The 12895-nt window shown below is 35.5% G+C and overlaps 1 protein-coding gene and 1 non-coding gene across 2 annotated transcripts; one reads left to right on the forward strand and one right to left on the reverse strand.

The window, feature by feature from the left end:
- Positions 1–170: 170 nt before the first annotated feature.
- LOC115423282 (small Cajal body-specific RNA 2) lies at positions 171–526 on the reverse strand. Its single transcript, XR_003935953.1, has one exon.
- Positions 527–2490: 1964 nt separating this feature from the next.
- On the forward strand, positions 2491–12498 carry LOC115422997 (protein FAM107B). Its single transcript, XM_030139666.1, has 5 exons — positions 2491–2733; positions 6784–6811; positions 9026–9170; positions 9540–9684; positions 11846–12498. Exons 1-5 carry the CDS (start codon positions 2710–2712, stop codon positions 11945–11947), a joined length of 444 nt encoding a protein of 147 aa, XP_029995526.1. The 5' UTR covers positions 2491–2709; the 3' UTR covers positions 11948–12498.
- The last annotated feature ends 397 nt before the right edge of the window (positions 12499–12895 follow it).

Genomic DNA, 12895 nt, shown 5'->3' on the forward strand with positions numbered 1-12895 from the left:
TAAAAGTTACACGACACCTGAGAAGCATTTAGGTTTTGCCCACAGTGTCTAAACATTCTTTTCTTCCGGACACACAAACGCTGATGTAAGCGGCCCAACAGTGAGTTTCCCCATGAGAAGCTAAGTGCTAACGGCTAACTGCTAACTCCAGCTTTGTCTCTCGGTTGTGGGAAGATCAGAATCGCCTCTTTACTCATTGTCCGCCGTGAAGCTCGAGGTGAACCCAAGCTCGGTCAGAACTAGTATATCTGATCAATTCATCATCTCTAACCACAACACGAAATGTGGAGGCTCTACAGGTTAACTCATGCCTGTGCGCATCGCCGCCGAGGGCTCACAAGCGCTTTTCCTATCATCTCTGATCCGAGCAGAGCCGAACTCAGACCAGATCAAATAAGATCAGTGTGTAGGTTTTTACAGTAACACTCACTCACACAAACAAACAAACAAACAAAACAAGCTACAATCACTCGCTCAAACGCTCACACACTCATTCTCCTCTCAAACCTCATTCAAACTGTGAAGATGGAACTTCCGGGTTGAACGCAAAGCAATGGGCCGCTTGGGATTATGGGAAATTAAACAAAAATAAAACTTTGACGTTCTCTTGTGGTCATAACCGGAAAGACATGACAACTTTCATTTATTTTTTTTTTCTGCATAAGTCTTACAGCACTTATGCAGTTATTTTAATTGGACATTATGTTTATTACTTTACATTATTTTGACATAGATAGTTTAGATAGTTTAGATAGTATAGATAGTTTTATTCAAGAAACACAGGTTGAAGTGAATTATGAAAATGAAATGACCTGAATCAACTGTTTTATATGAGACGTCGATTGAATATAAAATCTATAATAAAACACTATAATCTACACAACAAAATAAAACTCCCCACATGAGATAAAACTGGATGAAATTGAATTAAACATAATTTCTTTATCTATCAGCAATACTATCTGAAGCAAAAAAAAGCCTCATATCTGTTCTTGAAAAAGATCTAAAACAAACAAACAAACAAACAAACAAAAATAATTGGCAAGGCTTGGCCATGACTGTGCAGAAGACAAAACCCACTGAATAATATGAAACAAGTTATAAAATATCATACACAGGTCTTCTGCAGCCTTGGTATTCTTGAAAACAAAGGTCAGCATATACTATCTATATAAAGTTCTTTGGCTACATTAACAGCTAAATATAGAAAAGAATGATATATTAGCATGAAATGCTTGTTATGTCTATTGTGTAAATGGAACTCAGTACTTTTACTTGAGTACTATGTATAAATACAGATTGGAAGTACTTACTTGAGTATTTTTATTTTATTCAATATAATGCTTCAACTTTCATCTTTCTGTTCTTTATCACTTTCGTTCTTTATTTAGGATCCTCATTAGCTGTACCATAGCTGCAACTATTCTTCCAGGAGTCCTTACAATAATCTTTACAACTTGTCAATGCCAATAACATACAATATAATCATCCAAAACAATTTTCACATACTACATAACATACAAAATAAATAAATAAATAAACAGACAAAAATAGAGACACAACAGCTCCTTTAGGTTAGCAGTATATACAGTACATATATTCAGTTAACCCAGGTATCAATCATTTATGGTCAATAGATGTTTCTTAATTGATTTCTTAAATTTCATTTTACAGTTTTCTTGTGTGATGTGTTCCAGTAGTTTGTTCCATTATTGCATAGCTCTGTATATTACCATTCTTTTCATTGCATTTGTTCTTGATTTGGGTAGTGTAAAATTACTTCTGGTTGTCTGCCTGGTTGTGTAGCTATATCTAAAAGATGAAGTGCTTCTTCATAGGTTTAGAAAATTTACAAACTCTCTTAAAAACCCTTTTGAATTTGCTGGAAAATACAGTGTTGCAAAGCTGAAAACTTAATACATCTACATGGTTCTCTGACTACAAACAAAAGACGATCTTGTAGGACATGACATGTTACTGTAGATTAAGCCACCTAAACATGGACAGCAGTAAATGGAACATACGCATTAACCTTCTGAGACCTAAGAAAGTAAAAGTTTTGGCTTTTTACATTAAATAAATGCTTTGATTAGAAACAGCATGATGCAACAGTTTTTTTCAGATACATTTTTATATTATGGAATGTCCTTTGCAGTGGACAGCATTTTTGTATTTCTTTTTTCTTTTCTTTTCTTTTTTTTTTTTTGATAAAGTTGTGAAATTCTTGCCCCCTCCTGAGGACAGAAATGCACTACTGGGTCTCAGGAGGTTAATGTATCAGTGAAATGGATCCAAAAACAACAGTAAACATGGAGTAAAGCTCTGACTGCTTTCCTGCTGTTTTGCCAGTATTTTGTCAGTGTTTGTCTCTGTCAGTGTTTGGTGGTGGAGGAGGTGTGGAGGCCGTGCCAGGTGAGGTTTAAGCTGCATTTGTGTCAGCGGCAATTAACTAATCTGTGTCCTGTGTCCTGTGGGGGTTGTGAGGTAATCTTCAATGGCGTAATAAGATTTCTGCATTTACTATCACTACTGTTCTGCGGCACATTGAGTCTGAGTCTTCCTCAACAGCAATATGTTGGACTTGGAAGAGACAAATAAAGAACCAACAGACAGGTAATGTGAGCAGGAGGGACTGTTTTAAAGATGGACTGCTGACTTACTGACGGAACACTGTTATTGGACCAAACAGTAGACCTCTGCTGTCCTGCCATGGAGGGGTCAAATGCAAAAAAAGTGAGTTCCGCATCTTAATAGTTGTTTTTTTTTGTTGTTGTTGTTGTTTTTTTTTTACACCTGTTCTCTGGTCTGGTGATTAAACAGCTGATGTCTGGTCTGGTGACCATCTGTCACTGCTTCAGGTGATTTCTGGTTTTAGTGCAGTTTTAAACATAATCTTACTCTTTCTGTTCTGTATGGAGTTTCATGATTTTACTCTAAACTATAGTTCTATGGTTTGAATCTATTTTTTATTTAGCTCCGTGGCCACTGGAATCAATTGTATGAAACTGATCTAAATATGTAAATTATGGACAAACAATGTAAGTGTTTATTCTTTCAGGACTCAGCTGTTGGATCAATTTTGAAAAAGTTTGTAGATTAAGATGATTCCTCAATCCCACTTTAACACATAAAGACCCAAACATCCACCGGTGCCCAAAAGCATCCACTGATTTAACTGTTTAATACCTGTTGATCCACTAATCCTATCAGAATATATAAATAATCACTGTAAAATGCAGTTTGTCATCTTTTCATGGTCATCAGATATGACCCATTTGGACATTCAGAGACTCTGTAGTTACCGTGGAAACACTGTCATCATCTGCAACATAGATTCACCGATAAAACCCATGAAGTTTGATCAATGACAGTGGATGGACACACTTGTTTTTGTATTCAGCTGATGATATCTTTGCTGTAAAAGTCCCTTTTTCTTCACTTTTCTTTGTAACTCATATAATAAACTCCAACTTTAATCTGATCTTTAATGAATATCTACATGATCAATAAGTTAAATGTGGGGAAAATACCTGATTTTCACAGAAAAAAAGCAAATTACAGAGGATATTATTAGAATAAATGGTGATAAATCATGTAAGAAAGGTGAAATAGAGGGAAAATTGCATTTAGGAACTGCCATAAAAGTAGCACTGGGTCTTTATGAGTTAAATATTTCATCATTTTTTCAAATTTAGTTTTTGCGTATTCTACGGGTTCAAAATCTTTTTATCCTTAATAAAGCATACTTTACCTACAATTTAGCAAGAACAAAACTCTATGAATAACATATTTATATATTTTAATTCCATATAAAATATCATTCTATCTGGAATTACTGATGATAAATATGTAAAATGTTCTTAATGTGTAAATAAACCTGTTTGCATCCATCAGCCTAAAGTCATCCATTTAAGTTAAAAAAATTCATGGGAAGGAATGCTTCTTGGACCAAAAACAAGTTTGTTTGAGGTGCTCTATGGCAAAAGGGATTCATAAAGTAGATATCAAACTGGAAGAAAAATCCAAGGCACTCTCTTTAAACATTAAAATGCCTTTATTAATATGGCACGGTCATATCTAGACCTAAAAAACACTTCTACACAGTTCAGCTTCAAGACTTCATCAGGAAGTCAAAACGTTTTGACCTCCTTGAAGCCATGTTAATAAAGGCATTTTAATGTTTAAAGAGAGTGCCTTGGATTTTCTTCCAGTTTGATATTTTAACATTTAAGTGTTGAGGTTACATTTGAGCCATGTTTATTGTGCTACAGTTTAGGTTGTGTTTTAGTGGCATGTTCAACACAGAGAGTAGAAGATCACTTTCGAACAAAGTCTAAAACGTGTTTTGGCCTCAAACTTGAGTAACACTTCCATGAACTTTTGCATGAACTCAGGTGGATGTTAGAAGGTGAAACACTTAGAGTCTATTACTACTATTACATAATTCATATTCTTACTTATTTCATTTATGATTGACTGAAAAATGTGCATCTTATTAACAGTTTTTATGTTAAACCTATGTATTCCGTACATCCTTGGATATGTTTAAAATGAACAAAGGTCCGAAATCTTTTGAGAGTACTTTATACAGTCCCTTAAATGTTCTGGATGCTCTGAATATGCGACACATGTTGGTGCATTTGCACACAAGCAACAAAACATGAGCATGAATCGTGTTTCATCATAAATAATAAATAAATGAGGTCATGTTCATGTTTGTATTGATAGTTTTTAGCACAGGCGGGTAAAGCTGCAATCACATCTGAGACAAAATAAGAAGCAGAAGGTTTAGGTCAGGGGTGTCAAAAATACAGCCCATGGACCAAAACCGGCCCACCAAAGGGTCCAATCTGACCTGTGGGATCAATTTACAAAGAGTAAAAATTACACCAAAGTCATTAAACATCAAAGGTGTCAAACTCATTTTAGTTCAGGGGCCTCATACAGACCAATATGATCTCTAGTGAAATAATTACATAATAATCTATAAATAATGATTTCTCCAAATTTTCTACTTTGTTTAACATGAAAAAAGTAATATTACATCATGAAAATGTATGCATGTACAAACTATCCTTTCACAATAAGATGTGCATAACCTGAACAAATACGAACCACCATGTAATGTCTTAAGAATTGTTTTATGAAATGTTTTATGTATTTGTAGATCTGCTGTGATCTGTAAGTTGTAATATGCAATGTGTAAATGATGAACTGAGGCATAATACTGTAAAACTGCACTTATTTTTCAGAAGAAATTTGAGGTTGTACATGATTGTTCAGCTTATTCACATTTTCATAATATTATTTTACATTTTTCACATTAAAAAAAAGTGAAAAAATTGTATAAACGTATTATTTATAGCAGTGGTTCTCAACCTTTTTTTGGCTCGTGACCCCATTTTAACATCACAAATTTCTGGTGACCACAGACATTCAAACAGAGACATTTTTTTTGCTAAAATTAATTTGTTGTTGATCATGTAATAGCTTCCTATACTATGTTGCAAATTACTGTTCATTTTAGACAACTTTTAGTCTATATAATGTATATTATTATGGACGGAGGCAGAAAAGCCAGGTGTAGATTACTATACAAAGTGAGAATTTTATTTTCCTTGGTCAGGATATGTACAGTCAGTCCAGCTTGGATTTGCAAGGCTGACAATTAATACTGAACAAACAAGAACTCAAACTATGAATTATGAAAGAGCTGCAGCATCTGAAACTGACCACAATGAACATTTGAAAGATAAACAGTACCACAGTGATTCAGTTTCAGCTTCACAGTTTGTCTTTTCTGTATTGTGATTGTCTCTGTCAACTCACCATATATTTTTTATTAGTACGTTTGTTTTTTTATTTTATTTATCAATTACTAGAAATTTCAAGCGACCCCATTTGAATTCCAGGCGACCCCATGTGGGGTCCCGACCCCAAGGTTGAAAAACACTGATTTATAGGTTATTACATTATTATTTTATTGGTCCAGCCCACTTAAGATAATGTTGGGTTGTACGTGGCCTCTAAACTGGTTTAGATGGACTGGTTTTGTTGGAGACCAGTCTAGATCTGACTAAATCCGGAATAATGGCCTCCATCAGGTTTGATCTGGAGGCTTATATGTGGGACAGAAACAGTCCTTAAAGTCTTAGACACCTGGTTCGTGTAGAGACTAAAGGACACAACAGTCTATTGTATAAGTAAAAGGCCTGGAGGATCTGTACAGACAGTTTTAACAGATACTTGCGCTGTTGTCAGATGGTATCTCTACCTTTGAAGGTCTCCTCGGTCACAACAGCAGTCAACCATCTGTTCCCGTTCATAGGAGCCTTCTGTACTGGTTTCACTGGGCGTGGCAGGGATGTCCATGTGATTGTGTTTCAGTAGGATGTTATGAATCCACGTTGTTATCCTCGCTGTTATACATCCAGTTAGCGGCCCATATTTACGTCACTGTTTTTCTTTTTAATTTTGGTCCAACACACATTGCCAAAGAATATATGAGCTCTCAGTCTGGCCAGATCTACTCTGCCATCTGTCCTAAAAGGCCGACAGGGAAGTTACGTCACATTTGGGCTCCAAGTAAACACAGCTCAAATACTTAGACAACACAGCAGGCACTGTCGCTTTCACCTCTTATCTAATTATACTCTGTCAAATCAAGTGAAGATCAAAATACCACAAACTAGGGCAACAAACCAGTTTTGGTACAACAGTGATAGTGTGTTTGATTGACTGTGCACTAACAGGGTGTCTCTTCTATGCTTTTGAACTTCACAGAAACTGGGATATGGACATCATAGAAAAGGTATGTAGGTAATGAAACTGTGACTAGAAGATAAAGAAAAAGCTAAACTAATTATCATGAAAATAGCTGACGGATTTGATTCTATATTTGGACAAATCCTCTATTTAAGTAAAACTTGTAATGAATCACCACAAAATATTCCATTAAAAATAAAAGCATTACATGAGAAATGTTATTTAACCCATAAAGACCCAAACAGCCACTGATGACCAAAACATCTACTGATGTAAACTGTTTAATACCTGTTGATCCACTTGTCCTATCAATATATGTAAATAATTGGTGTAAAATACAGTTTTTCATCTTTCATGGTAATCAGATATGACCCATTTGGACGTTTGTGTACCGTAGTAAACGTGGAAACACCGTCATCTTCTACAACACTGATTCACCAGTAAAACCCATGGAGTTGAATCAATGACAGTGGATGGAGACACTTGTTTTATGTTCAGTTAATGATATATTTTACTAAAATAGTCACCTTTTCATCAGGTTTCTTTGTTTCTGATATAATAACCCTCAACTTTACTCTGAGCTTTAATGAACATCTACATGATCAGTGAATTAAATACAGGAAAATAACTGACTTTAACTGAAAAAGTGCAAAATACAGATGATAATAATCCAATAAATGGTGATAAATCACTTAAGAAAAGTCAAACATTAGAGAAAAAAATATTTTGGAACTGCTACAAAAGTAGCACTGGGTCTTTATTGGTTAAATAAAAGTACATATTAGCAGCAAAAATACTAAAGTAACAGTGCTACTTTGGTCTGTCAGAAATTATTATTATTATTATTATTATTATTATTATTATTATTATTATTATTATTATTATATAACACATCAGATTAACTAGAAGCACTCGGAGAGTGCAGACCTCCGCCAAGGCTGATCAGTGGCCCCCCCTGTGGGCCCCCCCCACGCCAAGGAGGTTATGTTTTTGCCAGGGTTTGTTTGTTTGTTTGTTTGTTTTTTTGTTTGTCTGTCTGTTTGTCTGTCTGTTAGTGTGCAACATAACTCAAAAAGTTATGGACAGATTTTGATGAAATTTTCAGGGTTTGTTGGAAATGGGCCCCCCCGTGGGCCCCCCCACCTCCGATCACCACCAAAATTTAATCATTTCTTCCTTATCCCATTTCCAACAAACCCTGAAAATTTCATCAAAATCTGTCCATAACTTTTTGAGTTATGTTGCACACTAACGGACAGACAAACAGACAAACAAACAAACAAACAAACAAACAAACCCTGGCAAAAACATAACCTCCTTGGCGGAGGTAATAATAGTGACGTGTCAGTGTTTTGTGTCCCAATACTTCTGTCTATAGATTATAGTTCTGATCTGTTTTCAGACTTTTTCTCTCTTCTTTGGTTTTGGTGACATATGGAATGATTTGAACATTTATTGAAATGAAACCGTACGATGTTTAGGAGGAAAAATCACAGCTTTGTAAAACAGTTAACATGTCACAGACATCTGAAACGTGAGCCGACAGCACAATGCTTTTTAAGAGGTCAGAGGACTGGTTTAGTTTTCAACAAAAGTGTTGTATCATACTATCCATTGTGTAAAGAAGTAACTGAGGCTGCTGGACAAATATCTAGGGGAGTAGAAAATATAAAGTTGAACACTAGTAAAGCACAACCACCTTAAACTTGTACTACAACACTGATCTACAATTTATTTATTTTTTTTAGAAATGATCTGCTTCAGAGATTAAATGTGCTAAATGTTACATATTTTAATAACATTAATTAGTAAATAAATGACAAAAGTGCTGGTTTTCAAGGTGTATGATAAAGTGTTATTACACATATATTGGTTTACAATAGATGCATAAATCTTCCACTAGATAGAACTTGTAAAGTGAATGTATCGCAATGTGTAGACAGTGTTTTGAAGCAGATCTGGTAGCTCTGAGACTAATATTCCTTTGGAGTTAAACCCATTGTCTCACTAATTCTCGAATTTCACGTTTTGGCCCATGACTGTATCTTGGAAACTTTAGCCAACCGACATTTTTAACTTGATTTTTCTTTATCAGTGACCCACACATGGTAAAATTTCACTACTTTTATTCTGGAAGCATTTTACTTGTAGACCAGTGTAATAAGTCCAGTAGTGAAACGTATTCCCAGTTATTAAAGTAAAATAAGACGTCAGTTGTGACTGAATGAATAAACTATCTGTGTTTTGCTTTGTTGCTCAGACATCGGCCATCCTCCTCTGTCCCATCAGTCCACAGCAGACTGTAGTAGTGAGGAGATCAATCCCCCCAGAAAACTCAACGGCTCCTCTGTGGATATACCCAGCTACCACAACCTGCACCGGGAGCTGCTGCTCAGCCATAAACGGTACAAACCAACAGAAGGTCAACAATCAGTTATCTCCAAACAACCATTCACCTCCTGAAACCAGAACAAACAAAGCAGCGTTAGCTGTGGCCTATTGTGTGTCAGATCTATTCACTGGGCTTCAGATACATTATTCAATTAATTCAATTAACTTGTTTGCTGATTTTGTATTGATTTAAAGAATATGACTGAATTATTTAGATTTCAACATTAAAGTATATTATCTATCCTTTTTGGAGTTGAGGAAAAATTATCTACATATGGATCATTGTACTGACTGTCCACAAAACATATAAGCTCTGAAAGGCTGCATCTATACAGGGCTAATGTTGTAATCTATTAACTAATTTTGGGGGCTTTTACTGGCAGGGGTCTGGTGCTGGAGGAGAAACCAGAGCTGCAGCGAGTGTTGGAACAGCGCAGACTAGAGCGGTACAAAGAAGAGGAGCTGGCACGACGGAGGCCTTCAGATCTGGAGACAGAGCTTCGCAAAAGACAGCAGAAACTGCAGGAGGTCAGCACCAATAATAATAACAATAATAATAATAATAACAATAACAGGTATTTCACAGGAGTACCTTCCAAAAGGAGGCAGAGGAGTTGTCATTTTCCCCATTTGTGCATTTGTTCACTTCCAAAAAAAAAAAAAAAAAAAAAAAAAAAAAAACTCAAAGAAATTTAAAAAAAATACATGAAACAACCAAGAGGAATTTTAACCACTTGAATCAAAAGCCCATTGAATCATCTGTGGTAAAAGCAATGATCCACCACATACCTTTAAACATGGTCTCATTCTCTAAAGGTTATTTAACCATTGTGACAACCCCAGTGTAGAGCTTGTTCCATGTTTCCAGCATCTCCTTCTTTTCCTTTGTTCACATCTTGTTTAGTTACACACTCATCACCTTCACTTATCTATGCACACACTACACTACTAATAATGCTGACTACATATGTAGGATTGACTTTATTTATCACCCTGCCCCCCCAAAGGGGAGGTAGGAGTATTGTTTTTTTGATAGGGTTTGTTTCTTTCTTTGTTTGTTCATTAACACTCTAGCAACAAAACTATTCGTTGAATCCATACCAAATTGGGTTTATAGATTGCCAGTGACCCACAATAGATGTCATTACATTTTGGGAACAGTGGGTCAAAGTTCACATTTTTTATGATTTTTTTTACATCTTTTTTTTCCCCCATTCACATATAATTGGTGAAATTTCAAATGTCTGTAAAAACAAAACTATTGGTTGAATCCATACCAAATTGGGTGTATAGATTGCCAGTGACCTAGAATAGATCTGATTATATTTTGGGAAAAGTAGGTCAAAGTTCACATTTTTTATGATTTTTTTTGCATCTTTTTTTCTCGTATTTACTTATAATGGGTGAGATTTCACATGTCTATAAAAACATCACTTTTGTTTCAATTTACTTCAAACTTGGCACATATATAGAGGCAATTGATATGCTGACATCAGCACATGCATAGACATGATGACATCAGCTGGATCGATGCCAAAGTAAGCTACAATATGTGAAAGGGGCGGGGTTTATTGGGCCTGGCACGACTTACTATTACTATTACTGTTACTATTATTATGTTTACTTTGATTAGTGGACTATTTAATTAATAAATGTTATTTGTTTGCCGGTATCTTCCTGTGTTCATTTGTTTTGTCAAGGTTATACAAACCAGTCTTGACGCAATGTTTTAGTCAAAATATTGGTCAGTATTTGTCAAAATGATCCAATGTAAGTATCCAAGTAAAGTTTTGTAAATGATTTAAAATGAATAAACTGATTTAACGCTCAAAGTCCTAAACAGCCCCTAGTGACCAAAAGCATCTAAGATATTTAATAACTTCTGAACCACTATCAATGAACCTATCAATACATTTTCATAATTCAGGTAAAAGGCAGTTTCTCAGCTTTTCACTGGTATAAGATATGACCCATTCAGATGTAGTAAATGTGGAAACACTGTCAGCATTGTTTCACCAATAAAAACCCATGTGGTTTAACACATGGAAGTGGCTGTAGATGCTTGTTTTTTCTATTCAGTTAATGATGATGATGATGATGATGAAATATTGTGAAAAAACTCAGTTGTTTATTTATTTATTTATTTATTTTTTGCTGTTCTGATGTAATAGCCTTTAAATTTATGTCTTTATGAACATCAACATGGTCAGTAAATTAAACTTAGGAAAACACCTGATTTTTACTGGAAAATGCAGAGGACAAAACAGTAAACAGCGATAAATCACTCAGGAAAGGTTGGATGTCAAGAAAAATCCCAAATTCCCAAAACAAGACACAAAAGAGAACAGAGGAGAAAATTGTACCTTACATGTGTAGATTCTACAAGGCTAACATTAGGTAAGAAAAACTGATCCACAGGGTAATAAATATTTGAGAGCAAAACAGAATGACCTAATGTATTCGTATATATGTTAAATGATCATCTGCAACCTGAACGACGTATTTTCCTTTACACAAATACAGACATTTCCACCATAATTTGATACTTACTGGCAAAAAAAAAAAAATTATGCAGATTATTTAAAATGTTGATAATCTAAATACACTTGGAAGTTCAACGAATAAGCCAAACTGTGGCCAAATGTTTCAGTGTAACATGTTTTCAGAGGCTGTGTTTTTGTGTTTCCAGTATGAGCAGGAGGAGATCAGGCAGCGGGAGAGCCAGCAAACGATCCCAGAGTTTGTCCGCGTGAAGGACAACTTGAGGCGTACCCCGATGTCTGACCAGTGAGGCATTCAGGCTCCCATCAGCCCCTGCACCATCTCACCATAGTGGCCCTACTGTGTATTTATATCCACTGTCCCTGTCCTACATTACAACACAACACAAAAGCAGCAGCTGGATACATGTCTCGTAGCAGGTTTTAAATTAGATTGTGGAGTAATTCAACAAATAATTAAACAGTGTTTCATAAAACTTGATGTTTCTGATGAGGGAAAGGAAGTGCTTTTGTATTTTTCATCGTGAAATGTTTCGTTCAGAAAAAGCTACAACTGCTTAAAGTGTGGGCATTTCTTATTTTTCAATGCAATATACAACTTATTTTTTAAATCATCTTATATCATGAATTGGAAACGTATATTATTTGTTTTGCTCTCAAGCGGTGAGATCAGCCCAGCCTAAACAACAATACTGCTAACAGACACATTTTTAAGAAAACTATTTCACATCCCCTTTGTCTCCCCCACTGTGACGAATGTGCATATTTGTTTATCCGTTTCTGTTCTGACTTTTCTAGAGTGTCCATGTACTGTGGAAATAAAAACTTTATGGTTTGCAAAGATGCATTGTTTTCCTGGACACGGTTCAACATAGTCTAGGGACTCATTTGCATGCAGCTCTTCTCCCTGAGGACACTGGCGGTTCTTTCACATGGATATGGGACTTTGTTTAATTAGCTGATCTTTTCATTCCATCACGGGATGAGAGAAGAAAGCAGGCCATCTGGAGGAGGCTTTTCAGATATGTAGGCTAGCAATACCCAGGGGCCTGGTTAAGGCACTGGACACATTTGGGACAGTCGGAGAAGCCACCTGCCCAAAGCAAATAAAAGCCTGTTTGCATTAGGTTATTTTGCAAACACGTAACACAAATGCAATACATAAAGAAAGTGAGAAAAAAACATGCAAGATTTGAATAATTAGTGAAATAAACCTAAACAAAGGTGAAGGTCTGAAT

This window comes from Sphaeramia orbicularis, chromosome 7, assembly GCF_902148855.1.
Source record: "Sphaeramia orbicularis chromosome 7, fSphaOr1.1, whole genome shotgun sequence".
In the NCBI taxonomy this organism is placed as follows: Eukaryota; Metazoa; Chordata; class Actinopteri; order Kurtiformes; family Apogonidae; genus Sphaeramia; species Sphaeramia orbicularis.

Bases quoted from the DNA above. Each gene is read 5' to 3' on its own strand.
- LOC115422997 (XM_030139666.1), top strand. From the start codon at position 2,710: ATGGAGGGGTCAAATGCAAAAAAA. The intron at 2,734-6,783 runs GTGAGTTCCGCA...TGAACTTCACAG, and splicing joins AGGGGTCAAATGCAAAAAAA to AAACTGGGATATGGACATCA. The intron at 9,171-9,539 runs GTACAAACCAAC...TTTTACTGGCAG, and splicing joins CTGCTGCTCAGCCATAAACG to GGGTCTGGTGCTGGAGGAGA.